Source organism: Salvelinus namaycush, chromosome 16 (genome assembly GCF_016432855.1).
Source record: "Salvelinus namaycush isolate Seneca chromosome 16, SaNama_1.0, whole genome shotgun sequence".
NCBI classification, from domain to species: domain Eukaryota; kingdom Metazoa; phylum Chordata; class Actinopteri; order Salmoniformes; family Salmonidae; genus Salvelinus; species Salvelinus namaycush.
This window is the reverse complement of record NC_052322.1, coordinates 14,943,003-14,968,423: the sequence shown is the minus strand read 5'-3', so window position 1 is coordinate 14,968,423 and position 25,421 is coordinate 14,943,003. Positions and strand designations below refer to the sequence as shown.

Here is a 25,421-nt window from a genome sequence, read left to right as displayed (position 1 = left end):
GATGGAGCCCTTGCTTTAGCTGTGAGTCTCTCCCTGTTTGGCCGGCCAAGTTCTCTGGAAAAACATAGTCTGACATGGGAATGTTGCAACTGAGACAGTACATGATTCAAGTGGACTGAAATTCCACATAATCTACAGGGCATTATAAACTGGGGGGTTCGAGCCCTGAATGCTGATTGGCTGACAGCCGTGGTGTGTGTATGTATGTATGTATGAGCGTAATGGAGCATAGTCTACCAGTTTTCATTTATAAAAACCTCACATTAACATATTTCAATGTGTGACAAGATCAATAGGGCGACCAAGAACATAACCAACCACACAATATCATAATAGTCGAAGCTTCAGTGTCTATAAATGTTTTTTATTCAAAAGATTTAAATGACTGAGTTCATAAAGTATTCCGAAGAGCACATAGTGACGAACAACGATGTTGCCTGATCGGACCATATGTCTGGACCATAGAATTTGAAAGGAGTTATTTCTATGGTCTGTACTAACCCATGTAATGTTATCAGAGATGAGGGGCATGAAGCGGTCAACGGAAGTGGTAAGGAACTGTGGAAGAAAACGCGAACCAAACCACTGGAATGTATGGACACGCTACCATCCAATATCTCTCATAGCTAGCGTTAGAACTATATATCAGAAGAATACACCTTTACAGTAAAGACACACACATGATAGAAATGATTGATTCAGACAGACAAAACTCAGATATCCCTTCCCCTGGCAGTGTCTGATTGGCTGAGTGATCATCCTCTCATCAGTCCTGATTGAAGGAATGGTGAGTAACGAGCACAGGGGAAGAGATGGCGTCACAGAGAGAGGAGCCATGGGTAATGGTGGTACAGTGTTAAATGAGGGGAGTCGACAGGTTCTATCGTAGCAGAGACCATTTGATCTGTTCCTTGGCAGACTGCAGCACCTGTAGATGAAAAAAACTGGCCTTATAAAACAGATCATACCAACACAAGTAAACATACAAACAAACCTGTTTGTGTAATAAGCATCCAGCTTTCGTTAACGACATCCATTTTATGAGGGCATGCATCTCTCCTTACAAGCACGATTCGATATGCATCTAGATACATGGGCTCCGATACGATACAGGAGCAATACGTTTACTCAAAACGATTTGATTGTGTGTGATGTAGTGTTTGAGCTGAGCCATAGGAGGGGCAATTTATGTTTTTGTCCCCCCACTTTTAATCTGAAATCCTCATCACCCACTGATTAAGTTGTCATATAGCAGATTAAAATGTTGAGATATAAATAGACATGTTACTCTTTAGAAATGACTAAAACACAGTTTTGGAATTCACCCTCATCTCAAACGCGAATGGTTTTGACAGTTGGAACCTTACGGAGGAAAGCTGCTCTCGTCTCGAGTTCAGACCAGTGAGGCCCAACAAAACTGATTACTGGTCTTGTTATGACATCACACCATTACCCTGTCCATGTAAATGCACTGACTGTTGAAAGCACAACTACCAAAAAGATTTTGTACAGTGAACCTGGCAATCGAAAAGCCCCAATCAGCAGTTAGGATGTGCAATCAGCAAGATATGAGTGTTCAATTCGTAGCATACACAGCTCCACCAGTAAAACACCATTTTCTACAGCGCATTTTGGTAACAATGACCCAGCAAATTACATTTGTTGTCCCTCAATTAATAAAGCCTATGATTTAATATTGCGAAAGCCATTTTACAAACATCAGAATGCTTAAGGTGTCACGCAGATGTAGCCAACGAATATTAGAACAGGGATAGGGTAGACCTAACCCTCGTTGGTGACTTGTTGATCAATTTCAATCGCAATTACATGCAAAAAAGTTTAATAGGCTGAACAAGAGGACGCAGCAATTCAGTCACAATAGATTATAGGTATTTTCCCAATAAGGTAGAAAAAATATATAAGTAAACAAACTTTAGTGAACAGGCTATTCGTAATGTTTCATTCGGTTTTCTTACCGATGCATGCTTCATTTGGATCAGTTTGGGCTCCTGCGGAGCGATGCACTCGTATCTTAAACTTTTGAACTGGGGACCGACGCGTATTGGGGAATCGTTACATCCCTACAATTTTGACTTCCATTTTTTTTTTTTTTATTGCACTTCAAAACGAAAGACTTTCCCTATCGAAACAAATGAATGGAATCCACCGATTGAATCTAATCTCATCCACCTTGGTTTAGAAGACCAATTGACCATTTTAAGGAAATGGAGGGAGACCATATGATTCACATAAAAATGCAATCATTAAATTGACCTCAACAAAAAGTTTAACAAAAGGCTAGATGGAGGAAGATGAGTAATGCCAGTAAAGGAAAATATGCAGGAATTAATTAATCATCTTAATTCGTTGAAGGAAAGGAGAACCAGAACCATAAAGCATGAGGAAGACAGCCAGCCATTAATCAGTAGACAGAGAGAAAGAGAGAAGGGATGGAGAGAGAGAGAGAGAGAGAGAGGGAAGGGATGGCAGGATGGCAGCCTGTCACAGGCCTCTTAAATGAGAACATTAATCAGGAGAGGAGCTAAGCGCAGACGCACACAGGCGTGTGCACACACAATGGAAACCACCACTGGCTACCATACCATCAGCCAATCATTTCCAATTGTGTGATTTACATCCAAAAGGACTAAGGAAGTGTGAAAGCAACACGGTAGGATTGGAGATGGTGAAGTATGCGGATCACCATCATGTAGAGGAGAGGGACATTGGTAGCCTGGAAATCTAGACTCAATTCAGCTCCGTTTCAGTTTTTGTTTCACTCCACTGTCACTAAAACAAGAGAGGTGAAATGTAGCGTGATTCAGTCTGGATTCCCAAGCGAGGACATTTGGCACAGCTCTAAGGTTCTGTCCAAAATGGCACCCTATTCCCTATATAGTGAACTAACTTCGACCAGAATCCTATGGGCCCTGGTCAAAAGTAGTGGAATACATAGGGAATAGGGTGCCATTTGGGACACACCCTAAGTCTCAGGAGAGTGGAAAGTCAATAATGCAATGGAGCATATTCCACACTGAGCAGTGTAGTATGTTGAGATGAACGAGGTAATTAGGGCTGTTTTTCCTCACCTGGGTAACAGTCTGCTCTGAGTAAGGCACATCTTCCCCCTGTAGGAGAGAACACATAGTGGCCTTCAGGGCATAACAATAACATTTTGGTCCACCAGCCGCCGTAGATTTTAAAAAAAGAATCTACCAGCCATTCAGATTTTTTACAAGTCAAAAAAAAAAAAAAAGCCCCTAAAATTACACCAACAAAACAGATGAGCATGCTTTGTAATGTTTCTGAAACAATATTACTAGTAAAACGTAAATAATCTGGTATATTGAATAGTTGTAATTTTTTGTCATCTCAGTCTTTTAACCAAAATATCACAGATGAGACAAAAATGTCACCTGCCCCTTTAAGGGCGGGAGGTTGCCGTGGTTGCGCGACTGGAGTCATGTTTGTGCCCGTGAGATTTAATCTGACTAGTAGCCGTGTCATCTTCTCTTCTCTAACAGTTGAAACTCAAAACATAGAAAAACAACCTAGCTTGTTACAAAACCATGTAAACAGCCAAGAAACAAGCATAAAGTCTCACTTCAGTAAACTTTCGTTTCACCTGCGCACAACCCCCAGCCAGGCAGTGTTTCAGCGCAAGGTTTGATAGGCTATATAGGATTCGTAGTTCTTTGATTTTGTAAGATTAATTTACCAGCTATGATACAAAAATGGCAGAAATACTTTGAAAACATCTACTGCAGCATTTATTTGACTATAAATGTGATCATACTTGACTTTTTATTCACTAATGCTAGTGAAATGCTCACACTGTGGAGGCGTGACCACCCACCAACAGTGGCTGGTGAAATAGACACATTTTCCGCCAATTACAAAAATCTACCCGCATTTGTCAGGTGTTCTTAGCTCCTGGTCACACAACAGCACCAATACTCAGAACACTTTCCACTAAGGTCCACTAGGTTGAGTTAAGAGTACTTTCTAGGGAGAGGAGGGGAGGGGAGGGGAGGAGAGAGACCTTTACTTACCCTTAGAGCTACGCGGTGGACCACTTGCTGAGGATCACTCTCCAGAATCACGCTGTAGGAGACAGCAGGGAAAAGCTTGTTATCACTCACACACTGCAAGGACAGAGGGAGCAGTGGGTGGGTAAAAAAAAAAATAATAATAATAATAATCACTGGGGAAGCCAGAAATAAAGACATATTTCAACCCATGTGTTGTGATAATTGCGTAACCTGTTAGTTCATATGTCTTGCCACTGTGATATAAAGGCAGAGACAATAAGAAGACACAGCGGCAGAATAATTTCAACCACACCTTTGTTTCATCACAAAACCGGAGAGCAACTGCTCTGATAATTTTTTCTTTCTGGTCAATTTTTGGGGGAAGCCTGGCTACCCTAGGCAACCATGAATACACGCCACTGCCCACACTTGTCTTACTAGCACTGATTTTACTGACAGCTGCTTACTGAGAAAAAGTTGTATTTACTATGACATGTTGTCGTCTTACCTAGCTACCTTAAGATGAAAGTCATTCTGGATAAGAGGACAGCTCAACTATCAATGTATAAAATATAGAACTCACCCTCCATCCACAATTTCATCCACAGCTAGAAAGAGACCTTCCATGTTCTCAAGTAGAGCTCTCCTCTCAACATTCTTCCTACAGAGACAGACAAATCATTTAAGGCTTGCCTTTTAAAGACCGATGACTAAATATGTGCTGTAATTAATAAGCTTTAGGTCTCACCTCAACATTTGGCTAAGTGAGTCAAACAGACAGTTCAGAACAGCCATTAACATCAACTGTTGGAGGGAAACAAAAACACCCGACACACCAAAAAAGTTATTTAGAGAATGGCAGAGTGCACTGAAATGAAACATACAATTAATGCATTAATTGTTTCCAATCACGTCCTTCCAATATGATGACCTCATTTTCATGTGAGCTTCCAATAACGTAGAAGAAGAGATCAATGTTGCTCTTGTAGACGACTGTGAGGCCCTCTAGAAGAGCGATCTCACCTGAGTAGGCACAGAAACATGACAATGAGACAAAGAGGTAAAACACGATTCAATGAACTGTGCATGTGTTAGTGAAGTGCGAGTTGACTCATAACCTGCAGTCCCTGCGGTTATATCCGCGAGGCTGGTGTGTTTAGGGTCATGAAATATTGTGTGGATGAAGGGCATGTGGGTGGAGTGTGGGTTGAAAAAAATTGAAACTTTGCATTAAAAATCCATAAATGTATAATTATTGTGCAATTCATATCTAAAGTCTACATTGAGGTTTTTCTTTAATATTTTTTTGATCTGGTGTTAGGCCGTAAAGCTTAGGCTTACGCACCAACTGTTCACGCGCCAAATGCTTTTGGGAATTTGGGCAGAAAAAGTTAACGGCGATCAACTGAGGCAAAAAGGACAATGTCTGAGTTTAATTCAATAAGAGAGAGTTACTGCACTTTCTCCCTGGTCCCTAAACTTCTTAAAACGTTCCCGGTCTCTAAAAATGTACCAAATCGTAGTCAACTAGATAGAATGAATGCTTCAATCGTTGTATGACATTTTCTGGTGACCAAGGATTCATTTAGTCTTCTAGGGAAACAAGTAACGACAGAAGAGATGCGTATCTAAGTATAGACAAGTTGATTAACATATAGGCCTATGTTTCTGCTTATAATTTACTACATTTTGGTAGGCGATCTAAATTAGGCGTAATTGTTTGTTGTTTTTTTATCCTGCACCCACTGTCAATTTTCTATATTTTTGTGGTTTAGGGTCGGGTACGGGCCTCAGATTTTCACTTTATCAAAAATAGTCAGGGGTTGCAGATGGGTTATTAGCAATTGCATGGGCAGGTGCAGGTGAACAAAGCTGACCTACACATAACTAGTCTGCGTGCGTGTGTGTATTCAAATGCATTTCTTACTGTCAGTCCTGTGTGTCTTGCTGAAGATGTTCTTCTCAAAAGCTTTCTGTTCCTTCACTGAAGGGTAGGTGCCATCATAATACTGTCAATAAAGCAGTAAAATGCATGAACAGAATGAGGGGATCGATACCACAAATATTTTTGGTTGTTGGGTAAATCCATTTGAATGCAATCACTTTTTGACAGCACCCCTTTTGATTTGAATGAAATCTTCCATACATATTTGCCCATTGTAGAAAATGCTCAGAATGTGACTTTTTGGACCTGAATACAAAAACATTCAAGAGATAAAAAGGTGCATACTCCACCATACCATGAGACATCCATGTCTTGAAAAGATAAACGGTTGAGATTGATATCATTTAAAAGCTTACAAACAGGGTTGTCAAACTGTTTTATAATTTTGTCATCTTTTCTTTTTTCTTCGTAAATGATCTAAAAACGTGTAAACTCAACAAACCAAAAAAATCTTATATGTTGTAGCTTAGACCCTACTTTACGTAATCTGAGGTTTTTGTGCACGTCATCGGTTGAGGCACAACATGCTCGAATACAGGGTGGGTGTCCTAAAATAATAAAATAGAAATTTATACTTTCAAAATGGTACCGGCGGTACATCAGAGAATGTTGACTTGAATGGGAATACCGGTTTTAAATTATACTGGAAGCTATAAAAAAAGTTATTTAAAGTACCATACTCCATATATAACAAGTGTATATATATATATATATAAAAATAAACTCCCAGTAATTTATTGGGTATCACTGTGCCACCCTGAAGAAGGCACAGTGATGCCGAAATGTTTTTTTACCCAATGAATTACAGGGCGGTTATATATAGAGTGTGCGGCTCTTCTGGTTTTAACAGCTTACAGTTTATTCACCATTAGTCAGCACCTCTACACTAAATACTTTTCTCTGGGTGTGTGCCAGCTCATGCTTTTTATTAGTTTAAAATTATACTGTCAATCCTCCAAAGGATACCTATTGAAATCATAGAAATATAGATAATAGAATAGACATGACCATTTAAGTTGACATTGGTCTGAAGGGATAGAAATATAATTCATAGAATGGACCTATGTTTGAAATGACACCCACCTTGTACTCAAGAGCATGTTGTGTTTCAACCGATGGCTGGCACATCACAAAAACCTCTGAAGATTTAAAGTAGGGTATAAGCTATATATGCAAATAAGAAAAAAATATAATAAAAATTGGAGTATACACATTATTAGATAATTTACATTAAAAAGGTTAAAAAAATCGATTTTTATTCAACAATAAAAAATATATGAAATAAAATTGTTTGAAGATCCTATTTTGTAAGATTATAAATTATATCAGACTTAAATATGTATCTTCTCCAGTGATGGACATGGATGTCTCATGGTAGGGTGGGGTATGCAAAATGGGAAACTTTGAGCACCCCTATCTCCTGAATGTTTTGGCATTCATGTCCAACAAGTCACTTTCTGACCACTTCTTCCATGGGCAAAGATGTATGGAAAGTTTTGTTTAAATCAAAAGGGATGCTGTCAAAAAGTGATTGAACTCATATGGATCGACCGTGTTAGTACATTTCCAATGGTAGACTAATGCAGCTGGGTATTGCATAACGACAGAATTAGTTACATAGCAGAGCTTGCCAACTTCGGTTCTGAATTACTGAGTGTGCAGGCTTTTGTTCAAGCCCAGTATAACACACCTAATCATCAGTCTTACTTTTGCATAGAGCCTCTCTCCATCATTATCCAGAATGAGGACTGCTTTCACAGTGTACAAAGATGGTTCCTGTTAGACAGATGTACACAGACATGAGTAGCAGTGAAGGGGAATATGGGCGTACTCTTCCTCTGTGGCGAAATAAATTACACACAGAGATATAGAGGACTCATCTTTATATCTGTGCCATTATAACGTCTGTGACAGCATGGGCAGCGCCAATGAGGCTACAACCCATAGGAATTAGTGAGTTGCAAACTATTATTTATTTTTGAACAACTCATTTTAATGACTCGAGTCATTTCGTTTTTCATTTTAGTCGTTTGTTTGACCTGCTAGTGCTGGCTGCAATGAGTACTACAGCAGGAATAATACACGCTCCTCCGGCTCAGCAGCTTCAGAGACGTGCTCAATTCACAAACAGTCTGTCATATGCGCGCAGGAAAATAGACATGTTTAGAATTGATATTTCATCGCATGGTGTAAGAATGACTGCAATTAATTGATTATTTAATGTTAGGATGGACACAGCTTTGTAGAACCAAAACATACACAGCCTCTGCTCAACAAATTCAAACACGTATCGTTTGGGGGGGGTTGCAGTTCGCTTTCGACTGTGCTTATCACCAGGCCTGGCTACCCAGACTCCTTACTCCGGACAAACGATACGCCACGCCTACGGACGTTAGTTTATTCTCAGCAATTAGAAGTATGTAGCGAATGACAAAGCAACAGAAGAATTGAGTGCGAGTCGTCAGGCTACTTATCACCCTCGCGGCAGTCAAGCTATGCATTCCGCCACAACTAGACATTGTTTCAAATATATCAAGAAATACTCTTATTTGTACGCCAAGCAATCAACAAATGTACATTGTTTAAAGCACACCTTTACAAGTCTCCGTCACAAATGACAGCTTCAATAAGCCAACTATGCTGAACGAGAGGCTTGTATAATCATGACTCTTTCAAGTTTTCAGGTCATTGTTCGCTGGTAGAGGGTCCTGCGTGCTCTGGGCATTACAGACTCAAATTAACAAAATGTGTCTTTAAAATGGTGGAAGCCCTCAATGGCGTTGGCCACTAGAGGCCTCTATCCTTCTCTATGGGGTCCTAGGCGCCTGATTTGTATCAGTCACACTTTCGCTAACACACCTCACTCCAATAATCAACTAATCATGATCTCCAGTTTAGAATGCAATTAGTTTAAATCAGCTGTGTTTGCTGGGAGGGGTGCGACACCACGCCGGCCCCTGAGGACTGGAGTTTCCAAATCCCTGCTTTAAGGCAAAGATTATGGATGTACTGACGATATCGTTGTCTCTCCTTCCAAACAATGGAGTAGTTGTCCACAAAGCAGCACAGCGGGCTGTCAAACTCCCGCTTATTCCTCTTTGGATTGGTGGAAACATCTAATTATTTTTAATATAGTGTTGACGTCAATGGATAGAGATGCTATGCTAACAGCCTCATGTCAGAATAGCCAGCTCGAGACAACTCCGATGTTGTGGGATGTCACGCCCTACTTATCAGTACACTTGTAAAAAAACATTTCAAAACTTATATTCGAACAAATAAACCATTACATTTTTTGTTGACCAAATTAGACACTGACCTCCAGACAAAAACTCATCGCTTTGAATGTAAGCAAAAAAAAAGAAACATGTCCCCCTGCTGGGGAAGGCACATTTTTGCCGGAGTTGGGCTCTCGCTCGCCTCTTTCGCTCCGTCTATGTTACACATCATCAATCGTTAGCTAGCTAATTAGCTAACATTAGCAACTAGTTAGCTAACTAGCTATGATAGCAGGTAAGGACGCAAGAAATAAGGACATTCGCTAACGGAAACATGTTACATTACTAAGCTGACTAAGCATTGTGACCAGAGATAGAGGACTTAGCCACAGAGTTTCTGAACTTACATACTGTATCGTCTGATTAGCTAGCTAGTTACACTGTTGTAAATGCTACATCAGCTAGTTTGCTAAAACATCCGGCGAGTTAGCTAGCTAATATCTTCCAATTTCTCGACAGGCAGCAAACACATTATCTCTCGTGACGTGGTCAAAGTCACTAGACTTTAATAAGTCACATCAGGAATGTAACATAAAAAAAACTATATTTTTCAAAACAAACGTTACCAGCGTTACAGTATCCATCTTCTTCCAATAGGTCCTAGCTAGCAACCTTCTTAGCTTGTTAGCAACCTAGCTAAATATTTATGTGATCTCCCATTGGATGATATTCCGCGTCAGTCATAACACCCCGATATGACACCGTCCATTCTGTACTGAGTACAGAGTACAAAGGTATAAGGCATTTGCCAACCAGTCCAGACCATTAATAAGGTGCAAATACTTGAGTGAATAAACTTTGAATGTAAAGTTTCTGTTACTATAAATTATACAATTGGGTTACCTGCTCATATCATTCATTATGCAGGATTTAATTGTGAGGGCCAGGGGCCAACATTTGTGGTTGGAGGAGCTGACAGTACTAATTAAGACAAGGTTAGGGAGGGACTGTGCAGTTGGGCAGTAACATTTCCAGCAAGCAGGGGTGGTGGTATACCACTAGCTTGCTCTGTGGGTATTATAAAAGTTTCAAGTCAGTTAGATTTCTTTGACCAAAGGACATGCGCTTCAACTCCACCACTGCAAACCTTAGGTTTTTACATTACAGCATAATACAGTATAACCTACATGGTAGGCCTACAGTAATGAAGGTAGGCCAACTGTATTCCTCTCTGGCTTCAGCTCATCTGTTCTCCCCTTTGATTCCTATTGTGTGTCTGAGTATAGTCAGTCATGTTATATGAAAAGTTTTTTTTTAAAGAATCATCCCACATTAAACCAACTTAATTACCCTGGTTGTTTCTTCTGGGAAGTATCAATCTGGAAACCCATACTAGTGATGGGGTTTCCCCTCTATTCAGAATGGCATCAGTGTTTACGTGTCAACCTCCATTTTGGTTATGAACATCAATTCTGTCTGTTATTGCAAGGAGTATTGTGAGTGTAATATTGTTTTCACAGGAAAGACACATTGCCATTGAAGTTATTTGTTTTTGTCATAAAATGTATTTTTCCAAATATAAATCTAAATGTATATTATATATTATATAGCCTGCATTAAATGATCATATTATCTAAAAAATTCACTTGCAACAGTTCTGTGGCTAACCGACACATTTTGCAATGCAGCAATGGGTTTTCACAATTGTACCACTAAAGATTTCGAAATTACCCTTGATGTCTGAGAGGAAACACAATATGCAGCCTTGACTGTACAGTCAAAAGCCTGAATGCTTCTCAGAAGAATGTTGGCATGCCACATGTTGGCATTGCTTGTACTTAGTATAGCAGTATGAGAACATTTATTTTTAACAGATTCCTCTGTTCTCATCCTTGATGCCTGTGTTTTTACAGTATAGCCTGTTCTTAATATAACCATGACAACAGTGACTGTTAGTACTTTACATGTTTAATTCCTAAATGTATTCATCATTTACTTCTATACAATATGGGCAAATGGGTTTTCCATTCAATAGAGAGGAAAGAGGACCTCCCTCCATAACCAAATCAAATGTTATTGGTCACATACATGTGTTTAGCAGATGTTATTGCAGGTGTAGCGAAATACTACTAGATTTATAAAGTATATAATGAACATCCCTTACCTACCAATAGAGGACCACAATGGAAACAAGTCTTTTGACTTTTTGTATATATAATACGCAGCAATTTTGGTATATGTATCTGTTGCCTGATGTAACATATTCATGTGTTTTAAATAGTCAAATAAAATAAAACACTTTTTGTATTGTGAGCAAAAGCAGGATTTCTCAAACTCTGTCCTGGGGCCATGGGTGCACGTTTTGGTTTTTACCCTAGCACTACAGTACACAGCTGATTAAAAGAATCAACGCTTGTTAATGAGTTGGTTATTTGAATCAGTTGTGTAATGCATGGGCAAGAAACAAAACGTACACCCATTGGGGGCCCCAAGACCGAGTTTAGGAAACCCTGAGCTAGAGGATAAAAATGTTCATGTAACTGATGGAAAATCACAAGACGTGGACACTAAAGTCTAAAGGCAACACTTTGGCAGTATGCCCCTTCCTGAAGTATGCTCAAGACACTTTTAACGGCTTAATCAATATGACTAAATTGAACAACAGCATTTACTGGTGTAACAAATAACCTCTTTATCTGGTAGTTCTATCATGTTCATCATTACAGCAAACCTGATGCTCATGGAGATTCTGCAGAATAGTCAGAAGACGGTCTGTTGAGGTTGAGTAAAATGTTCGCCATTGACCAATTGTTACATCGGAATAACAGCAAATGAGGAACATGAACCTGCACTATCATTGCATTCATTGCTAATGTCTCAATATGACCAATGATAAGATGTTCAGATTACCCTAGTTGTGATCTTTCACAATACAGAGTATTTCACCTTTTTAAACCTCACATTTTGAAAAGTTGTTATTCTATGACTATGGCCTATTACTACTATCTTATAACAATAATAAGATTACATTTATCACCTGGACTTTTTCAACGAAGTGCAACAGGAATGTGTATTGTTGTTGCAGTGTGGTGTGTATGCATAGAGAGAAAAAGAGAGAGAGAAAGAGGGAAGACGGGAAGGGAGGATGTTGGGTAGAGGAAACTCTGCTGGGTGCTGATAAAAGCAGCATTGGGTGCTTATGAAGGGAGCTGCTAACTGCTGTGGTTTTTGCCATGAGAGGGGGAGAAGGGAGCAGCCCATGCTATCGCATTGTCCCTCCATCCTCCCTGCCTTGCACCGTCCGTTGCACAATGCTGGACTAACACACTGGGCGTTGTCCACTGTCTACCGTCACCACAAACTTGCATTTGCCATGCAATGTGAAAACACATCGATATTAACTTAGGAATGGGAATGGGTTATATTTTGAACAACATCATCATATAGAGATAGGGGATGCTGGATGAAGCATACAAAAACACATTTTCCTTTCCATGTCTGTTTGCTATTGTCTCTGAGCATTATCTATTGCCAATGCTTGTGGTGATAATTACACTGAACAAAAATATGAACGCAACATGTAAAGTGTTGATCCCATGTTTCATGAGCTGAAATAAAAGATCCCAGAAATGTTCCATACGCACAAAAAGCTTATTTTTCTCAAATGTTGTGCACAAATTTGTATTTCATCCCTGTTAGTGAGCATTTCTCCTTTGCCAAGATAATCCATCCACCTGACAGGTGTGTCATATCAAGAAGCTGATTAAACAGCATGATCATTACACAGGTGTACCTTGTGCTGGGGACAATAAAAGAACACTCTAAAATGTGCAGTTTTGTCTCACAACACAATGCCAGAGATGTCTCAAGTTTTGAGGGATCGTGCAATTGGCATGCTGACTGCAGGAATGTCCAACAGCTGTTACCAGAGAATTGAATGTTGATTTCTGAACCATAAGCCACCTCCAACGTCGTTTTAGAGAAGTGGCAGTACGTCCAACCGGCCTCACAAACGCAGACCACGTGTCGTGTGGGCGAGCGGTTTGCTGATGTCAACGTTGTGAACAGAGCACCCCATGGTGGCATGGGGTTATGGTATGGGCAGGCATCCGCCGCCATCACCTCATGTTTCAGCATGATAAAGCACGGCCCCATGTCGCAAAGATCTACAATTCCTGGAAGCTGAAAATGTCATAGTTCTTCCATGACCTTCCTACTCACCATACATGTCACCCATTGAGCATGTTTGGGATGCTCTGGATTAACGTGTATGACAGCGTGTTCCAGTGCCTGCCAATATCCAGCAACTTCACACAACCATTGAAGAGGGGTGGGACAACATTCCACAGGCCACAATCAACAGCCTGATCAACTCTATGCGAATGAGGTGTGTCGCGCTGCATGAGGCAAATGGTGGTTACACCAGATACTGACTGGTTTTCTGATCCACGCCCATATCTTTTTTTTTTAAAGGTATCTTTGACCAACAGATGCATATCTGTATTCCCAGTCATGTGAAATCCATAGATTAGGGTCTAATGTATTTATTTCAATTAACTGATTTCCTTATATGAACTGTAACTCATTAAAATCTTAGAAATTGTTGCATGTTGCGTTTATATCTTTCTTCAGTATATTTTTGTTCAGTATACATTTCCCTCCATGGTATTTATGGGGCGGCAGGTAGCCTAGTGGTTAGAGCGCGGGGCCAGGAACCGGAAGGTTGCAGATTGAATCCCCAAGCTGACAAGGTACAAATCTGTCGTTCTGCCCCTGAACAAGGCAGTTATAACCCACTGTTCCTAGGACGTCATTGTAAATAAGAGTTTGATCTTAACTGACTTGCGTAGTTAAATTTTAAATAATCAATAAAGAACTATTTCCACTTTCCCCTCTGTCCATGGAGTCTCTATTCCTCTCTTCCCAACAGCTGTGGGCCTACTGGCTCAGAGAATTTCCCTTCTCCAGACCGCAACCAGGGGAAACAAATTCGTGGTGAGGTATTTTTTCCACTCAAATCATATAAATCATGTTTTCGGGTTGTTAAGGCATTACTTCCAATACCACACCTCTTCAATGACAAAATGGTGACAATAATTAAAAATACTTGTCGAGAAAGAAGCAATGTATTAATCATGGAGTAGAACTAGTAGAACATGCACCTGACTCCTAGTTCTAATTCTAGAATTATCTGTGGAAAGAATGGTGATTCTGACATAGCTGTATCCATATACACTGGGTGTACAAAACATTTGGAAACATCTGCTCTTTCCATGACATAGACTGACCAGGTGAATCCAGGTGAAAGCTATGATCTGATGACCTGAAAATCAACTTTAATCAGTGTAGATGAAGGGGAGGAGACAGGTTCAAGAAGGATTTTTAAGCCTTGAGACATGGATGTGTGCCATTCATATGGTGAATGGGCAAAACAAAATATTTAAGTGCCTTTGAACAGGGTATGGTAGAAGGTGCAAGGCGCACCGGTTTGAGTGTGTCAAGAACTGCAACGCCACTGGGTTTTTCACGCTCAACAGTTTATCGTGTGCATCAAGACTGGTCCACCACCTAAACTACATCCAGCATTGGAGTCAACATGGGCCAGCATCCCTGTGGAACGCTTTAGACACCTTGTGAAGTCCATGCCCCGACGAATTGAGACTGTTCTGATGCTGAAAGGGTGTGCAACTCAATATTAGGATGGTGTATATGGATACGACTATGCTAGAAACACCATTATTTGTGTGTATCCATATATGTATATAAATGGCTATGGTTTCTAGCCCATATTGTGTAGGTCACGAGAATACAGGGTTAGGTGTGGGCAGGGTGCCATGCAAAAGGCAGAGGGTGCACATCAGGTCATTACACCTACACTTACATGGAACTACGTAGGTCTTTGGGGGACAGGGACAAAGGAAGGACTATAATAGTGCCTTTGGGGGATTATTCTCAGAGATGTGGTAAAAATCAGGAGGATGGATGAGATACTTTAAGAGAACAAATTGAAAAGTACTTGCCCAAGATGTCAAAGACCAATTGCAGCAAACAAACACAACCATAGAGAGGGGGCGTTGAGCTGGTAACTGCAGCCAGAGTGAAAACCACTGTGGTCGGTGTAATAACAGCCTGCTCTCTAGCATCCTTAGGAGGTGGGTGAGTAGGGCGCTGGGTGCTAGGAAGTTGGGAAGTCCCTTCTCTCTCTTATTCCTGGTAAACACCCACCTCTGTTGACTCTGTCAGCCACCTACTCTTCCCATGTTTTGAGAACAATGACACGAAAACATCATAAACTATGGCTTGGAGATGGGATCTGTCTTTGTAATAGGACTTTTTCAAACTTCTGGCTTGTTATTTTATGTGTAGGGGTGATTATTTTATTTTATGTGTTGAGCAATTTTTACATTCAGCATCATTGTCAAGCGAAATATAGTATTCTTTCTAACAAAGATACAGTATCTACGTCAAGATGTTGTGTATCCCTGGAAATAATCAGAAATCATTGTAAACATTACAAAACATAGCTTGTATGTGGTAAGTTGAAACGCGGGATATGGTAATTTAGGCCGTCTACACACTTCTGTACTGAATTAAATATTACCACTACCCATTAAAAACCTTGTCTATCTTTATTTCCTAAGCACCATTCAACACAATCACAATTATTGTCTGTCTTTTAATAATTGTAAGCACAGGCTTAAAGCACAGGCTTTAACACAGGCTTAACACCTAACAAACACCAGGCCCTGTTGTTATCTCATATCCCAGCAATAATGCCTTGCATTACACCTGGGAGGAAAACACTTCAATTTGCTCAACTTGCCATTGGCTTAACCCAACTTACTGTATTAGCCCACACAGCTACAATGATGCACTTTCATGCTAGGTTTAGGACCTCATATCGAAGCTTATAGAAGCACCAACTGATGTCTAGACATCAATCTTAAAATGATCTATTTTGGTTTCGATACAAGCATTATTGAAACATCTAACACAATACATTCATTTGACTTGGTGAATTATTATTTTTTACCTAACTTGCTTACTTACCACTTTCCATATGTTTTCTTCCTTCACAGACTCTTCCTAAATAGTTGAGGAAATTATTAATTTTGTATATGGTCTCTTAGAAACAATGGTGGCACATCTTACCCCACTCTCCCCTACGATTAAAAGTAATTTGATGTATTTTGTTGTTTAATCAACATTTTTGAAATGTGAACCCAACCCCACCTCTATAAATCCCTCATAGAATTCCTCTTTCATGTTCTTTTTGTTATAAACATAAATGTTGCATGTCGTTGCTATGAATATAGATTTAAATATGAGAATATCACACCAGCCCTTTTGACTGTACGTCCATTGTTGCACTGAAGTAAAACTACTCCACCAAGTTCATCAAATTATTTCTAATAGTTAAATGGGCTTATTACCAACTCCTGGTTGTGTATTGATAAGGCTAGAGAAATGTCCGTCGTGCTAATGTTAGTTTTAGGCTTGTTCGGCTTGTCTTTATGCATACAGCATGTGTTGGATTGGGGCAGTGGTGTGGGGATTTTTGGGGGAGTATGACTCTACTGGTCACCTGCTATGTAAGACACGCTTCTCTCCATTCTCCCCCTGCTCCTCCTCCTCCCCCCCCCCCCCCCCCCCTTAGTGGTTGCTCTGCCAGATAAAGGAACAATGTGTCCTTTCTTACCTGGTGGAGGTGTACATTCCATCCCTACTAAACTAAGTTGCAATCCAGCCTGTCTCCAACCCACCACTGCCCCCGCCTGCACAGGGCCCTCTCTAACAACAATACCAGGTTGGTTTAACTCCAGGTGCTCCAGATCACACTCCATAAACCTCTCCTTTCAGAGGACTTCTTTTGGGACATTTTATTGTAAGGGGTTTGGTTAGTTAAAGGAAGATGAGTTCTGATCTGCTAGATTTGTGTAAGGATTTGTGCATCGTGTTGTATCATTGAATGGTTAATTTGTCACAGAATGTAGTTAACATTTAAACACCTATTCATCATAGCTAAGCTATTTGCCTTGGTTTAAAAGGTGATTCAACGGGATACTTGTTGGTCTGTCAGGCCCTTGGTTTGTGGTTTTCTGCTTTACAGGAAGGTTGCTTACATCGCAGGCAAAGACATCCCATTTATGCTGGGGATTGTCTGTGAAGCAGAGCAGAGAGCTAGAGAGAGAGCGACAGAGACAGAGTGAGTGAGAGTGAAATCACATGCACTCCCTATAATGGTCGGTTAAAAGCAGACATATTAACAGACGTCCTCACTAAACTGAATAGAAAGACTTTTTTGTTCTGTTTCTACTTTTTTTTTTTTTTTACCAGGATTATGTTTCTTACGTGTCAGTCTGAAGATTTTTTTCTCCTGAACACCTGTTGAAGACACAGAGACATGTTGCTCAGGTACAGTATGTTCTTTCACAACCCCCTTCTCTACAGCTTTTTAGCAGTTTATATTTTTTCATTGCTAGATAAGGTTGATTTGATGCCTCTTTCAGGTCCGTTTCCAGTGTCAAATATAATCCGTTTTGAATTAACTCATTGTTACTTTGTCATAACAGGTCCTACAAACTTAAGAAGCGGTTATTCAAAGAACAAATGTAACTTCATTGAAAACATATAATGGCAATAAATTGTCAAATGTATCTCATTCAAAATGAGTCACAAGCAAATATTACGATCATATGCTCAAGCTGAAGGACAGGCATATTATAGAATTCGAATCAAACTGTCATCTTCAAGAGTAGAAAGCATTTAGGCCAGAGCACTTATTGTAGCCATTTATTTGGTGAAGTATTGACTCACAAGCCTTTTTTCCCTCTTCAGTAATTAATGTCAAATTTACCACACTGACCATTGCTAAGAAGGATTATCCACACAAATAGCATATTATATCCGTTAATCTTATCCACATTATTATCCACTGTCTATTGGTTTTGCATACAAATATATTACATGTATTTTGCTCTTAGTTATGTGAGTAAGTTTTCCCTGCAAAATTGAATTGTATCTCTTCAGATAATGACATGCGACACAATTTTAAAGACAATTTAAAATATGAAAATGTAGTCTAGTGGATTTCTGTTCCCTACCAGTGTGCTCACAACTGATATTCTTGTTTATGCAACACCTGATGTAAGACATGTAAGAAGAGTTCTGGTTAGACAGGCCAAGCAACCTTGTCCCCTCAGTACTAGAGGAAACAGCCTTAGGAAGCATCACCACAAACATAACAGTGGCTGTAGCAAGATATGGTGAGAGTTACAAGCCCATCCATGTTGGTTACTCTATGCATGGGAACCTGTAGCTACAGATCACATAGTAGAGATACAACGATGGATGAACCTGTAGTTGGTTTGATAAATTAGGCAAGTGGGTATTTTGTGGGATAAGGTCATATCTTTGCAACAGTGTTCAGGTGAGAGCCATCACCTGCTAATTGTGAGAGATACATGTAGAGCGGAGTGCAAGTGTGAGAGACAAAGTAATTCCTCATCAAATGTTCCACTCTGAAGCAGTATATCCAGATTGCGTGAAAATATTTTCTGTTGCCGAGGAGATCACCTCAAGTAAATAAACAATTGTGGTCATGGAAGATGGAATGGTCATAATTGTGCTGTTACAGAGAATTCTTGCTCTTTTCCCGAGTATTTGTTGAGATCCAAACAAAGCCAGTGAGGAATGAGAGCAAATGCTGGACAATACATAACTTAATTTTTGCAATGTTCAAAAGTTAGACCATGACCAAGTATCTCAGTCAATACCTTGCATTCTATAGTGCCAACTACAATACACATAACTAAATATGGAATTCATGCATGGTATAATGACTATAAAACCACAACAATGTACTGTCTGCTATTCTCAATTGAGGACTTATTTATGTGCTGTCCCAGACGTAAGGTTAAACCCTTTATAAAGGTTATAAAGCCCTCTCTGACTTTCACTTTACTATATGGAACTTGACTGCGGTTAGGCCCCAGCCCCAGCCTCTGTTTGCTGCTGCTGTGGAGGGAACGCTGTGCTGTGCTGTCTCCCAGGAGATTGCCTTATCGGTGTCTGGCATAGCAGCACCACAGCTCAGCTGATAGGATGGATCCAGCCCAACGGAACTCTGTGTGCCTGGCTTTCGCATGTCCCAAAGAGTTCAACACAGAATAGCACCCAAACACTCATATAGTAGGTTACATGTCACAGTGGGTATAGTTTTGGTATATACATCTTTCTGCAGGGCAAATAGTATAACATTAGCATAACATGATTTTCTATATTTTAAAATGTCATGTTTTTGCTTTGAGGAGACTTCGTCTAGATGAGTGTTTTCCTTGTTAGTTCGCAGCTACGTATTGAATCCGTAGATTTCAGCATTTTCTAATGGCTGAATATCTGATAGTAATATTTGTCAATGTCTGTCTCTTCCAGGAGGGGGCGCTGCAACCACAGCCTGTCCTGAATGTGTGCAGCAGCCAACTATGTGCTCCCATTGAGGAGACACAGTGAGGTGAGTCGAAAACTCTTTTCACAATATCATGCTGAACTAAACTGTGCTGGCTCGGATATTTCCTCTTTTGGAGGGCTGTGGTATCATATAGTGTAATAGACCATAGACATACACTTTATTCATTAAAACAAGCAAAACTACATATGATTTGATGACAGGTTGTTACTGATTGTGTTTAATTATTTGAAGCAAGTACCAGGAAGTACCTGTCGTTTCCACTTCTTATGCCACGTAAATTGGACAAAACAGGGCTGTAAAATAAAGCATTACCAACAAATTCCTATGAGCTATCAATATCTAAGGTGATTTGCTATAAGTTTATTTCTATTCTCCAGGGCTTGGCGAATCCTGGCAGGCTGTGTGGGGGGGTATCGATGCCCACCCATGCCCCTGGAGCCCGGTCACATGGAGCCCCCCACCCACACGACGAAGAGATGGACTTGGCCTGGCAGGAACTGATGACCATCACTGAGCTTCAGGTAGGAGGATGAGTATTCAATAACCTGACAATTACGTCACCATATAGCCTAGATCATACATATCCTGTGATATGTACTTTTGCGTGTTCACAAATACACACAGCATTTTAAAACTCAATGACAAACTTGTCGAATTGTTTTATTTGTCGTCAATACATATAGTAATGATAAACTGTAATGATGCATAGTTTTCCATAGACAAAGCATCCGCCAATGAGCCTTACCTTTTTTTCTTCATTTCAGGAGTTTGAGGTCCCACATGACAGCCCATATGAAAATATTCAGTACCATCCCATGGAGCTGCCCATCTCTCTGGGAGGTTATGGCATGGCTCAGTCTCACTCTCATACAGAGCCCCTCCGCTGTGGTGGTGAGACAAATCCTGATGCTGCTTATGAGGGATCCTACTCTAAAGTAATGCCAGCTTGCCAACATCAGGCCACCAGGGAAGCAGCAGCAGAGGCACTGTACGGACATTCTGGAAACCATTCTGGAGCCCAGCTGAACCCCAGAGTTCTGAACCCTCTACAGCCCTCGCTGATGGGCCTTCTAGAGCATATGAGTCTGCCGAGCGTCGGTGGTGAGGGACTTGTTGGAAACGACAATGCTGGCCCCTCTCAGGGCCCGGGTCGGTACGTGCTAGGGACAAGTCATGGGCAGAGCAAACACCCGCCATGCACTGTGGATGATCTGGAATCTGACTCTGGCCTATCTCTGGGGTCCAGCCCACCACTAGCCTCACCAGATGATGCCATGACTGGTGTCCCTGCTTATTCAAGCACAGAGGTTGGTCTGAACTATAGTCACGGGGAGATGGAGAATATGGGTGAGCAAGGAAGGAGAGCTAGCCTCTTTTACTCTGTGGACTATCAGCAGCATCCCAATCACCCCTACCACTACTCAGGGATGCACTCCTCTTACTTCCCTGTAACACAACCATCCCAAATGCAACCACAGCCTCACTTCCTGCCTCCCATATCAATGAAACATCAACAAGGTTTACCCAGTGCCTTGAACGACCGGCATCTTAACAGCTCTGCCACCAGAGAGAGCTCTCCCCAGGCGTTCTATGTAAAACCCAGAGGTAACCCACTTCCTGTCCCTCTGAGCCGGGATGAACGCCGAGCCCTCGCCCTCAAGATCCCTTTCCCTCTAGAGAAGATCATCAACCTACCTGTGGATGACTTCAACGAGCTCCTGACACAGTACACCCTCACGGACTCCCAGCTCGCCCTCGTCAGGGACATCCGCCGGCGGGGGAAGAACAAGGTGGCAGCCCAGAACTGCAGGAAGAGGAAACTGGAGAACATTGTTTACCTGGAGGGGGAGTTGGGTCAGCTACAGGCCCAGAGGGAACACCTGGCCAGGGAGAGGTTGGAGTTCCAACGCAACATGACTATTGTTAAACACCGCCTCACAGACTTGTATGCTGAAGTCTTTTCTCAGCTCCGGGATGAGGATGGACATCCCTACTCTATAGATGACTACTCTCTACAGCAGACCCCTGATGGGAACGTATACTTGGTGCCTCGTAGTGAAGTGTTGGAGGGAGAATAATGTAAAGATGAAATCTATTGGACAGTTATTGTATACTGCCTCAGTTTATATATCAATATGAAATTGTTGCTAAATCTACAGTACAATAAGTGCCATTAAGGATATTTACATACAAAACCATGGAACAGTGTATGTAGAGATCAGATAAAATGGCAGCTAAAATGGCACCATGTTAAACAAACTAATCAATACTTAGAGCCTTTAGAAAGTATTCATACCCCTTGACTTATTCCACATTTAGTTGTTATAGCCTGAATTCAAAATGGATCAAATATACTGGACAAAAATATAAACGCAACAGTTCATATGAGGAAATCAGTCAATTGAAATAAATGCATTATGCCCAAATCTATGGATTTCACAAGACTGGGAATAGATATGCATCTATTGGTAACAGATACCTTCAATAAAAATAGGCCTCAGGATCCCGTCACAGTATTTCTGTGCATTCAAATTGCCATCGATAAAATGCAGTTGTGTTCGTTGTCCGTAGCTTATGCTTGCCCATACCATAACCCCACCATGTTTGTTCTCTGTTCACAACGTTCACATCAGCAAACCGCTTGCCCACGCCATACACGAGGTCGGTGGTTGTGAGGCCGTTTGCCAAATTCTCTAAAACGTTGGGGAGGCGGCTTCTGGTATAGAAATTAACATTCAAATTCCCTAGCAACAGCTATGGTAGACATTCCTGCAGTCAGCATGCCAATTGCACGCTCCTTCAAAATTTGAGACATCTGTGGCATTGTGTTGTATGACAAAACTGCACATTTTAGAGTGGCCTTTTATTGTCCCCAGCACAAGGTGCATCTGTGTACAATTCAGCAGTGTATTGATCATGCTGTTTAATCAGTTTCTTCTTATGCCACACCTGTCAGGTGGATGGATTATCTTGGCAGAGGGGAAATTCTCACTAACAGGGACATAAACAAATTTGTGCACAACATTTGAGAGAAATAAGCTTTTTGTGTGTATGGGACATTTATGGGATTTTTTATTTCAGCTCAGGAAACATGGGACCAACACTTTGCATGTTGCGTTTATATTTTTGTTCAGCTACACAAAATACCCTATAATGACAGTGAAAACATGTTTCAAGAAATGTTTGCAAATGCATTGAAAATTAAATACCGACATCTCATTTGCATTAGTGTTCACACCCGAGTCAACACGTGATATCCCCTTTGGCAGCAATTACAGCAGAGTCTTTCTGGGTAAGTCTAAGAGCTTTGCACACCTGGATTGTACAATATTTGCACATTATATTTTTAATTCTTCAAGCTCTGTCAAGTTGGTTGAGCATTTCGTGACAGCTATTTTCCCGTCTTGCCATAGATTTAAACAGATTTTATTCAAAACTATGCCACACAGCAACATTCAATGACGTCTTGGTATATCACTACAGTGTATATTTGGCCTTGTGTTTTAAGTTGTCCTGCTGAAAGGTGAATGTGTTGCCTGGAAAGCAGACCAGGTTTTCCTCTATGATTTCACCTGTGCATAGCTCTATTCAGTTTGTTTTTAATCATGAAAAATTCCCTAGACCTTGCCGATGACAAGCATACCCATACCATGATACAGGCACCACCACGCTTGAAAATATGGTATTGGATTTGCCTCTAACATAACGCTTTGTATTCAGGGCAGTTAATTTCTTTGCCACATTACTTTTGTGCCTTACTGCAAATAGTATGCATTTTTTGGAAAATGTCTATACAGGCTTCCTTTTCACTGTCATTTAGGTTAGTATTGCGGAGTAACTAAACTGTTGACCCATCCTCAGTTCTTTCACAGCCATAAAACTGTTAAAATCACCATTGGCCTCATGGTGAAATCCCCGAGTGGTTTCCTTCCGCTCCAGCAACAGAGTTAGGAAGGCCGCCTGTATCTTTGTAGTGACTTGTATTGATACATCACAAGTCTAATTAGTAATTTAACCATGCTCAGGGATATTTAATATATACCAATAGGTGCCCTTTGCGAGGCATTGGAAAACCTCCCTGGTCTTGGAGGTCAAATCAGTTGAAATTCCGTTTGACTTACGGAATTATAAATTTAAAAAAAATCAGTTGGTGCAACTTAAGCATATTTTCTCCTGAAATTTATGCTAAACTACAAACAAAAAAAATCCACCTTGATATGGGGTATTGTATGTAGGCCAGTGACAGGCTCAATATAAAATGTTAAATTCAGGCTGTGACAATGTGGAGAAAGTCAAGTCACTTTGAAGGCACTGTAGTAACGTGAGCTAACCAGTCATATGCCTATGCTCGTTCTGGATACAATGATAAGTCTTAAATGTAAAATGTACACCTGGGAATTCTATTATAAAAATGTCCCTGTATACCATGTATATCAGAATATGAAAATTGTGTACAGTGTGGTAGTTGAACAGTATTTATATGAGGAAAAGTATGTTGGTAAAAAATATTTTATTGATAAAACAGGAAGTGGGTAAAAACAGGTTAAAATCCTGCACAGCAGTCTTCGCAGTATAAAAATAGCCAATTGCATCTTCCCAGTCACCCTAAAAGAGAACAGACAATTGTTTAAAATCAGGACAGCCTCACAATCTCTTAATATTTCCAAGTTATCAAAAAGGTTATTGTAGCTTACTATATGCAATGCAACAATGTTCCGCTTAAAATCATGCTTTGGATAGCTGTCCTTTCGATCAGTCATTTTCCTAGAAAGCACCAGAGGAAAAGGAGACAAATGAGTATCAGAAGATAAACCAATGAAAGGCGTTAGTCTGATATATTCCATGATTTGACTGCAAAATATATTCCATGATTTGACTGCAAACGTCAGCATGCATTATGAGATTGGCACGCCGGTAAAGACCATGTTACGCAAAAGGTCCAGACCGTTGTATTAGATGGGGGCATTGGTTTCTAATAAAACACTGCACATCCAAATAAAACGTACACGGTCATTAATGCTATACTATTAATTTCTACAATAAAACTAGTGTTTGCTCATACCAACTACAGAACATGTTATTCAAACTGACAGTAGTTGGAAAAGTCTTCTTACCTACAGGCGGCATCTAAGCGCTTTGGGAGCTGCTGTCTGCTAGTCTCACATGCCTTCTTGCTACTCACTCTCCTGCTTCACACTGCTCCTTCCTGCCAGGCGATGGGTTTGTTTGCTACGTCTCTCCCTCAGCTCAGCTGGCTTCCATGGCTGGCTAGCCTCAAGACTGCATCATGTAAGCTAGCCTTCTGCTGGCAGCTGTACTGTCTGACAGGCAAGTCTGATCTAGCCATCCAACTCACGTCTCTGGTGCAGTTCTCAAAGAGACGGGCTCTCTGTGTGGACTTAGTATTTGTACTACCATAACTTCATCCATTGGAGTTCATCAAGGACTTCAACGCTATTGTAACACTACTTGGTCACAAACCTTCCATTGATGTGCTGGGATATGAGATGTTCTACATTCTGTAGTATGTGCATTGGAACAGACTAAGAATGTCTCGTGTAAGAAAGGAATAAAGCATATTGGGCTAGGCAAAGAGTCTCCATTGACAGGTGGTACTTCATCTTCTAAAGAATGGCCATTGACTGCATCTATCATTCAAATGTGGATTTGTATACAGTCTAATGCATTAAAACAAACCAGAAGAGAACCTCCCCCTCCCACCCAATCCCCTAAAAGAGAGGCTAACAAGACTGAAC

The 25,421-nt window shown here is 40.6% G+C and overlaps 2 protein-coding genes across 3 annotated transcripts; one reads left to right on the top strand and one right to left on the bottom strand.

Annotated features, from left to right (window-relative positions):
* Positions 1 to 343: 343 nt before the first annotated feature.
* On the bottom strand, positions 344 to 9,930 carry LOC120061046 (coatomer subunit zeta-1-like). 2 transcript variants are annotated; one of them, XM_039010547.1, is made up of 9 exons: positions 9,821 to 9,930; positions 7,684 to 7,752; positions 5,959 to 6,040; positions 4,963 to 5,054; positions 4,780 to 4,835; positions 4,615 to 4,692; positions 4,053 to 4,104; positions 3,090 to 3,128; positions 344 to 928 (listed from the first exon to the last, which is right to left on the bottom strand). In XM_039010547.1, the coding sequence occupies exons 1-9, from the start codon at positions 9,836 to 9,838 to the stop codon at positions 881 to 883; spliced, it is 534 nt and encodes a 177-aa protein (XP_038866475.1). In that variant the 5' UTR covers positions 9,839 to 9,930; the 3' UTR covers positions 344 to 880. The 2 variants fall into 2 exon arrangements, with proteins under 2 accessions (XP_038866475.1, XP_038866476.1); XM_039010548.1 differs by lacking the exon at positions 9,821 to 9,930 and adding an exon at positions 9,296 to 9,328.
* Positions 9,931 to 17,378: 7,448 nt separating this feature from the next.
* nfe2 (nuclear factor, erythroid 2) lies at positions 17,379 to 22,259 on the top strand. The gene is made up of 4 exons (XM_039010538.1): positions 17,379 to 17,609; positions 19,629 to 19,707; positions 20,043 to 20,186; positions 20,430 to 22,259. The coding sequence occupies exons 2-4, from the start codon at positions 19,660 to 19,662 to the stop codon at positions 21,741 to 21,743; spliced, it is 1,506 nt and encodes a 501-aa protein (XP_038866466.1). The 5' UTR covers positions 17,379 to 17,609; positions 19,629 to 19,659; the 3' UTR covers positions 21,744 to 22,259.
* The last annotated feature ends 3,162 nt before the right edge of the window (positions 22,260 to 25,421 follow it).

Excerpts from the sequence above, each read along its gene's own strand:
- LOC120061046 (XM_039010547.1), bottom strand. Across the intron at positions 4,105-4,614 it reads GATGAAATTGTGGATGGAGG|CGTGATTCTGGAGAGTGATC; the intron begins GTGAGTTCTATA and ends TGTCTCCTACAG. Across the intron at positions 3,129-4,052 it reads TCCACCGCGTAGCTCTAAGG|GGGGAAGATGTGCCTTACTC; the intron begins GTAAGTAAAGGT and ends TCTCTCCTACAG.
- nfe2 (XM_039010538.1), top strand. The coding sequence starts at position 19,660 with ATGTGTGCAGCAGCCAACTATGTGCTCCCATTGAGGAGACACAGTGAG. Across the intron at positions 19,708-20,042 it reads CATTGAGGAGACACAGTGAG|GGCTTGGCGAATCCTGGCAG; the intron begins GTGAGTCGAAAA and ends TCTATTCTCCAG. Across the intron at positions 20,187-20,429 it reads TGACCATCACTGAGCTTCAG|GAGTTTGAGGTCCCACATGA; the intron begins GTAGGAGGATGA and ends TCTTCATTTCAG.